This window comes from Cannabis sativa, chromosome 3 (assembly GCF_029168945.1).
Source record: "Cannabis sativa cultivar Pink pepper isolate KNU-18-1 chromosome 3, ASM2916894v1, whole genome shotgun sequence".
NCBI classification, from domain to species: Eukaryota; Viridiplantae; Streptophyta; class Magnoliopsida; order Rosales; family Cannabaceae; genus Cannabis; species Cannabis sativa.
The window spans coordinates 57,046,703-57,054,244 of record NC_083603.1 but is presented as its reverse complement, the minus strand read 5'-3'; the positions used below and the strand labels follow the sequence as shown (position 1 = coordinate 57,054,244).

Sequence of the window (7,542 nt, the reverse complement as noted above, 5' to 3'; positions counted from 1 at the left end):
AGGAGACTTGGCCAACTTCGGACTTCGCTGTCTCCGCGGGCTACGTCTCCTTGGGCTTCGGCCCCTGGAGTTCTTCCCTCGGGGACTGCGAGATCGTGAACGCGGTATTGGTGATTGGCGTTTGTCTTTTCCCTTCTCTAATTCTGCCAGAGAATTCTCGATTCTCTTGTGGGGTTCGGCCATGGCGAAGAATTCGACTAAGGATTCGGGCCTTCGAGCTTGTAACTCCTTCCAAAAGTCGGTCCTCGGCAAGATACCTGTTATCAGCATGTAAACAAGCGAAGACTCGGGAGCTTTCTCGACTTTTGTTACCTCTGCATTAAATCGTTTAAAATAGTCTTGTAAAGACTCACCAGGTTCTTGTTTGATGTTGGCCAAAGTCGTATAAGGTGGCCTATAGGTCATTGTAGCCTGGAAATGTGTGAGGAATAAGTCGACGAAGGTTTCCCATGTCGATATTGATGCCTCAGGCAATTGGGTAAGCCAATCGTGGGCGTTCTCCTCGAGTGTTGCCGCAAGAATGCGGCATTTTGCAAGTTGTGGTACCTGATCCACCTCCATTATAGTATTAAATTTTTCAAGATAATCTATAGGGTTAGAAGTACCTTTATACTTTAGGGATTCGGATAGACGAAACCCCTTGGGGAGTTGAGCTTGTCGCACTTCTGTAGTGAAGGGCGAGGTACCATGCAACTTGTATATGGGCTTCCGTTGCTGCTCGAGCATTTTCAAAGCCTGCAGTAGCATGCTCTGGTCAATCCCTCCAGTCGCAGGAGTCGGGGCTGCTACGACCGCGGGAGTCGCAACTACTACGGCGAGATTTACTGGGACATTGATCCCAGTGGTCGCGATCGACGCGGTAGGCGGGTTATTGTAAGTGTTGACACCGTGATCGTCCGCATGGGGATCACGGAGTGTCTCCGTATTATGAGGGGCGCGAGAACGTGCCCTAAAAACTGCGTTGAGGTGATCACGCAGATCACCCCGATGTACCTGGTAATGTCCTCCCTGTTGCGACTGTACAGAGCCGGACCTTGTATATCTACTTGGTGTACGACCATGCGATGACGAAGAGGCTGATTCTGCGTCGTTGTCTCTTGATGGTCCACTGCGAGGATTGCGTCGTTCTGGGTCTTCATCAACCTGTGTGCTTTGGTTTGGATACCTTGCGGATTGATCCCTCGATGTTGGATGGTTCAGGTCCAAACCTTCAGGGTTGGTTCTCCGTTCCCTGCGTACACGATTAGTATGACGTCTAGAATTTGTTACCTGAGGGTTATCCGTGCGAGTAGCAGGAACTCGAGGGGGGCGTCTGGCCCAGTTTTGTCCATCAACTTCGGCCTGCAGCGCGCGTAGTTGATCCTGAATTGCAGTATATTGATCAGTGGTGAGTTGGATGATTCCCTCGGATACCACTGCCGGAGTGACAGGGGAAAATACATGGTTGCTGGTGGTGTGGATGCGTCTCCGACTTGAGGGTCAGTCATTTCTGGGAACAGGTTGAGAGGTCTGATATTGCCTCTCCCTACTCCGCCGTTAATGACGTCCACAGGTGGCATTCCAGTTCCAGATAACGGTATGTTCATCGTCCCAATGTTGATGGACCCGTTGTTAGCTCCTCCGTTTGTTTGATTTCCAGCCATGATGGTATTTTTTCTTTGGAATGAATAAAATCTTAGTCGTCCCCGGCAACGGCGCCAAATGTTGTCGAGTGAATTTCGCAACACCAAATTATATAATATTATTAGTAACAAGAAGAAATTTACGTGGAAAGACAAATGCGAGTATTCAACCTAGAATGGCGAGTACTCGACTGGGAATGAGAAATAATCAACGAAAGCTGGAAAATAACAATGAGACAGAGAATTATAGTGGTTCAGTCAGATTCTGATCTGCTTAGTCCACTGTAGCAAGGGATTCGTAGGTGCAATTTCATGGTGGATCACCCCTTTATATACAAAGCAGGTGTCCAATCGGTTACACAAGGATCACATTCATTGTTAATCCATTATTTACATATTGAATTACAATAATTAAACCCAAGCAACGTTAACATTAATAAATGAATGACAGTTACTAAGTCCATCAACGTATGCGTCTTTCGCATCTGCGAGCTGACTGTTCATGTTCCGATGTTGAGCTCCCAGGGTTGTCATTACGTTTGGGATGTCTGCGTCCTTAGGTAATCATTTCTTGTAGACATCGCATGTCGAGCTGATAGGACCTAGACATGCGTGCCTATATCGGTTTATCAAGGCTATTGGGTCGTTAGGACCAAATCGCATTACAGAGAGTCGATCTCTATGCTTTCGCAAAAGTATAGAGAGGATACTCGCATATGTCCCGACACATGCGAGTCGAATCCATTCTCTCATCCTGCATAATGCGAGTTACAGTTATGCGATCCGACTTTGGTCGTACTCGCAGTATCTCGCTGGCTTTATCCTGGGCGAGGGTTAAACTTCGAGGAGTCTCTTATGGACATTTCAGCTTTCATTGAAAATTTGAATATACGTGTCCTCTAAATAGGAGTCTGGTCTCGAGTTTCTAGGTGAGAGAAATCTCACTATAACATGGTATTTTTGTAAATATTTATATGTGGACTGTATAAATGTTTAATGGGCCGGCCCATAGTATTTTTGTAATTTTTTTCTTTTTTTGTATTTTTATGTTTTTTTCCCAATTTTTAATAACCCTTGTATTTTAGGAGGTATATAGTGTCGAAAAAAAATGATAATTAAAAAAACAAAAAAAACTAAAAAGAGTTGAACCAAGCGAGAGTTCCAGGAAAAAAAAAAAAGAAAAGAGATTAAGGAGAGACATGGACGATGAAGAGGTCTCTGTTTTCTCGGACTCTCCGTACCGTGTTTTGACATCTTTATTGTTATTTATTCAACAAAATCTACACCCAATAATATCACTAATTACAACATCATCATCATTATTATTTATTGTTAACATCACCCTCTTATGCCAATTCATCATTTTTCTTAAGTTTTCTTCGTAACCCATATTTGTTTTTATTCTTACAATAACTTCAATCACATCAGTTCAAAATTAAAATGATAATTTTATGATAGCCCCACCTCTTTTTCTTTCAATGATGATGAAGAATATACATTGAGTTTTTTATTTTCTAATTCTTGGTTCTTCCATACACGATTCTTCATTTGCGGTCTATCATTCCGAAGGTTCGTAATTTCTTTTTTATTCTATTTATTTTTTCTTGTGGTGATTAATTTAATCTTTCAGATCTGTAATCTTATTCTTTTCGTAGTTTCTGATTTTTGTTTATTTCTTCCTAGATAAATAAATAGAATCTTCAAACTGTACGGATATATATGTTTTTGGGGGGAAATGTGGGATTCCCAGATTTAAATGGTTATGTATATATTTTCTTTTTGAAAGTATTGAATGGTTATATTTTTTGGGCTTAGCTGAGAGTTTCATGGAATTTTGTATAATGATAATCTTCAATCGTTCATTTTTGTTATATTATTTTTTCCCTTATATTTTATAAAATAACCTTTTTCAAATGTTTAACATTTAATCATGCAAATTATTGTCTCTTTTTATATTTTTCGAAACCATTTTAATTTGAAATTTTAAAATCTGTGTAATAATTCATTTTGAAAGGAAATATTTGTAATAATAATTCAATTCTAGCATATTATGATATCTGGGAATCTAAAGCTCTACATTTGACCCAAATCTTTTTGAATTGACATTTTCTATCTTGTATGTAATGTATTGAAAAATTAAACTTTCTCTTCCTATTACAATCTTAAACAAAAACAAAGGCTTTTAATTGTGGGAGTTTACATTTGATTACTACTCAATCAAAGGGTAGAATTGCTTTTGTGTTGACTTGATTAGTTTAGAGAATATATGAATATGGAAAAGAAAAAAAAATAGCATGAGATTAATAATTTTGTTTAAACTATAATTTGTCTGCGAAAACTAAAAAAATCAGGCGAATCATGGCGAAAAAAGGGAACTTAGGAGAAAATAAAAGCAGAAGTCCCATGTCGCTTTTCATTATAGCTGGTGTGTGTTGCTTCTTCTACATATTGGGTGCCTGGCAGCGAAGTGGTTTCGGAAAGGGAGATAGAATTGCTGATTTGGTTAATAGACAAACAGATTGCAGCATTCTTTCGAATCTCAACTATGAGACTCATCATGGTAATGGTATTGGGATGGATGATTCTAAAGAAATCAGTGAGTTCAAGCCGTGTGGCGATGAGTACATCGACTATACTCCTTGTCATGATCAAAATCGAGCCATGAAGTTTCCACGAGAAAATATGACTTACAGGGAAAGGCATTGCCCACCTGCAGAAGAGAAACTGCATTGTCTTGTTCCAGCACCTGTTGGATATGTGACACCATTTCCTTGGCCAAAAAGTCGTGATTATGTGCCTTTTGCTAATGCACCTTATAAAAGCTTGACTGTTGAGAAAGCTGTTCAGAACTGGATTCAATTTGAGGGAAATGTGTTTAAGTTCCCTGGTGGAGGTACGCAGTTTCCCGAGGGAGCAGATGCCTATATCAGTGAACTTGCAACTGTAGTCCCATTGGACAGTGGCATGGTGAGAACTGCATTGGATACTGGCTGTGGGGTAAGTTAAAATCTACATACTGTTCTTATGTTTCTTTCATATGCCAAGTATTGGATGTAGAATATGGCTTAAAGTTTTGTTTAGAATGTGTTTTGAGATTGGTTTTACTAGTGCCATATTTTTGCATTGTCCTTCTGTTTAATAACTTTTATTTAGTAATTCATGTATATACACACACACACACACACACACACATACATATGTTTAGTGGTTTTATTGATTTGGGAAGCTGTACAGGTTGCAAGTTGGGGTGCATACCTGCTAAAAAAGAACGTTATTGCCATGTCATTTGCACCAAGAGACTCTCATGAAGCACAAGTACAGTTTGCACTGGAAAGAGGTGTGCCAGCAGTGATTGGTGTCCTGGGAACTATAAAGTTGCCATATCCTTCAAACGCCTTTGACATGGCCCACTGTTCTCGGTGCTTGATTCCATGGGGTGCAAATGGTGAGGACAATGGACACTTTTATGTTAAGTTTGTCTATTTTTCTTAGGCTTTTAAGAATTGAGTGCAGTTCTTACTTTGTAGTATTATAAGGTAATCATGCACAATATCACCATTTGAAAGTCTATCTATAGGTGGGATGTACATGATGGAAGTAGACAGAGTTCTTAGACCTGGTGGTTATTGGGTTCTGTCTGGTCCTCCCATCAACTGGAGTAAAAGTTTTAAATCGTGGAAAAGACCTGCACAAGAGCTTGAAGAGGAACAGAGAAAGATTGAAGAGTATGCCAAGCTTCTATGCTGGGAAAAAAAACACGAGAGTGGTGAAATTGCAATATGGAGGAAAAGAAAAAACAATGACAGTTGCCGGAATCAAGCTACTCAAGCTATTATGTGTGAAACCACTAAAGATGATAGTGTTTGGTATGCTAACTGTTGAAATTGAACCTGTTTATGTGCACAGGTTAAATAATTTATGATAAAAAATAAACATTGTTGCAGCTTTTGTTCTTGCTATCAAGCACTTATTGTTTAGTCTTATTGCAGGAACAAGAAGATGGAGGCATGCATAACACCTTATCCTGAGTTAAGTGAATTGGATAAGGTTGCTGGTGGGGAATGGCAACCATATCCTGAGAGACTTAAGGCCATACCATTCAGAATATCCAGTGGATCAGTACCTGGAGTATCTGCTGAGACATACCAGAAGGACATCCGATTGTGGAAGAAACATGTTAGTGCTTATAAGAGAATCAACAAGCTTATAGATTCTGGCAGATATCGCAATATCATGGACATGAATGCTGATCTGGGAAGTTTTGCTGCCGCTTTAGATTCTCCTAAACTGTGGGTCATGAATGTCATGCCTACAATAGCTGAGAAAGATACTCTTGGCGTTATTTATGAGCGTGGATTGATTGGCATATACCATGACTGGTAATTTCTGGAACAACATATTTTCAGCTTGGATTGATTTTCATATTTTTCCAGGAATGAGAATTTTGATTAGTTTAGTCATGCTAGATATTTATCCAAACTCTTCATGACCCTCCTCTCAAAAACGAAAGGAAAAGAAAATCCTTTACTATTACACTCAAAAAGTTTATATTAAACTAATTATGCATGCTAGTAGAGGGTAACCGTAACACATATTTCTTTGTTGCTAAGAGAAAATGCGTGTACCTGTGAAAAAATCTGCTTGTTTTGCTGATCTTGGATTCCACTATCCTGATATAGGGTGATCTCAGCTTATTAAATTTATTATTTCGAAGTTGCCCCGTGTTTTGCCTGTGGCTGATTTTAGATTGCTTAGTGAGAGATCTTCTTGCAAAATTACATATGTGAATTCTGCTTGCTTCTTTTTAATAATGTCTAGAAGAAGCATAAAATACCGTTTAGTCATCACGTGCTGATGTTTGTATCCGTAAATTTTGCTCCTTTAATATATAAAAGATGATATTCTCAGAACAGAATACATTATTTTCCACTAGGTGTGAAGCCTTTTCCACATATCCAAGGACATATGACCTTATTCATGCAAATGGTGTTTTCAGCTTATACAAGAGCAAGTAAGTCTTATTATTCTGATATTTTAAATAATCATTCATTTCAAGTTCAGCTATGAAATTTGAACCTAAATTTTTTTCTTTGGATAATCAACTTTTCTGAGTGCTCATTTACCACAGATTTGAGATTGAGATAGCACCATTTAGTGGGGACTAGCTAGACGATATTGCTTTGCATCTGTCATTGTTCATACTTGATTACATTTCTCAATATATTAGATATATGTATCTTGTATACGAATGTCATCAGCCATTTGCCAAAGCTACTACATCTTTTTTTGCTGACATAAAAGGTGCAACAATGTAGGTGTGATCCGACTGATATACTTTTAGAAATGGATCGAATCCTGAGGCCTGAAGGGGCGGTAATATTCCGTGACCAAGAGGATGTTTTATTCAAGGTGAGGAAAATCGTAAGAGGAATGAGGTGGAATACGAAAATGGTGGATCACGAGGATGGTCCACTTGTTTCCGAGAAGATATTGGTTGCTGTGAAGAAGTACTGGGTTGCAGGTGAAAACAATACAACATCATCACAGTGAAAAAGAAAAGAAAAATAAGATATTGAGTTGGCGTCCGGGCTGGTCAGAAGCCAAGGGACGTTGTTTTTTGCAGCATTTTTGTTTTTTCTTCTGACAATTTCCTATGCGTCTCTAGTAAATATAGATTTACTTGTATCAATTACTCTTACAGCCTATAACACTGCTATTAACCTTTAAAGTCGTAAAAGAAGATTCTATTGTTATTCTTTTTACTAACTAATTGGTTACCAATATCTAAACTTGTATTCTACTTATCATTAAACAATTTCACACGTATCTATTTCGAAATATATATATATATATATATATATATATATTTGCTGTGAATTGATCTGGAAATATTGATTGTAAAGAATGAGAACTAGAATCT

At 38.5% G+C, this 7,542-nt stretch overlaps 1 protein-coding gene across 3 annotated transcripts; it reads left to right on the top strand.

Moving 5' to 3' along the window:
* Positions 1-2,740: 2,740 nt before the first annotated feature.
* Positions 2,741-7,388, top strand: LOC115709936 (probable methyltransferase PMT2). Of its 3 annotated transcripts, none has more exons than XM_030638201.2 (7): positions 2,741-3,191; positions 3,974-4,619; positions 4,857-5,067; positions 5,200-5,488; positions 5,612-6,001; positions 6,556-6,633; positions 6,938-7,388. In XM_030638201.2, exons 2-7 carry the CDS (start codon positions 3,981-3,983, stop codon positions 7,170-7,172), a joined length of 1,842 nt encoding a protein of 613 aa, XP_030494061.2. In that variant the 5' UTR covers positions 2,741-3,191; positions 3,974-3,980; the 3' UTR covers positions 7,173-7,388. The 3 variants fall into 3 exon arrangements, with proteins under 3 accessions (XP_030494061.2, XP_060968145.1, XP_060968144.1); XM_061112162.1 differs by lacking the exon at positions 6,938-7,388 and adding an exon at positions 6,751-6,888; XM_061112161.1 differs by having other exon boundaries at positions 2,741-4,619.
* Positions 7,389-7,542: the final 154 nt, after the last annotated feature.

Bases quoted from the DNA above. Each gene is read 5' to 3' on its own strand.
- LOC115709936 (XM_030638201.2), top strand. From the start codon at position 3,981: ATGGCGAAAAAAGGGAACTTAGGAGAAAATAAAAGCAGAAGTCCCATG. The intron at 4,620-4,856 runs GTAAGTTAAAAT...GAAGCTGTACAG, and splicing joins CATTGGATACTGGCTGTGGG to GTTGCAAGTTGGGGTGCATA. The intron at 5,068-5,199 runs GTGAGGACAATG...GTCTATCTATAG, and splicing joins GATTCCATGGGGTGCAAATG to GTGGGATGTACATGATGGAA.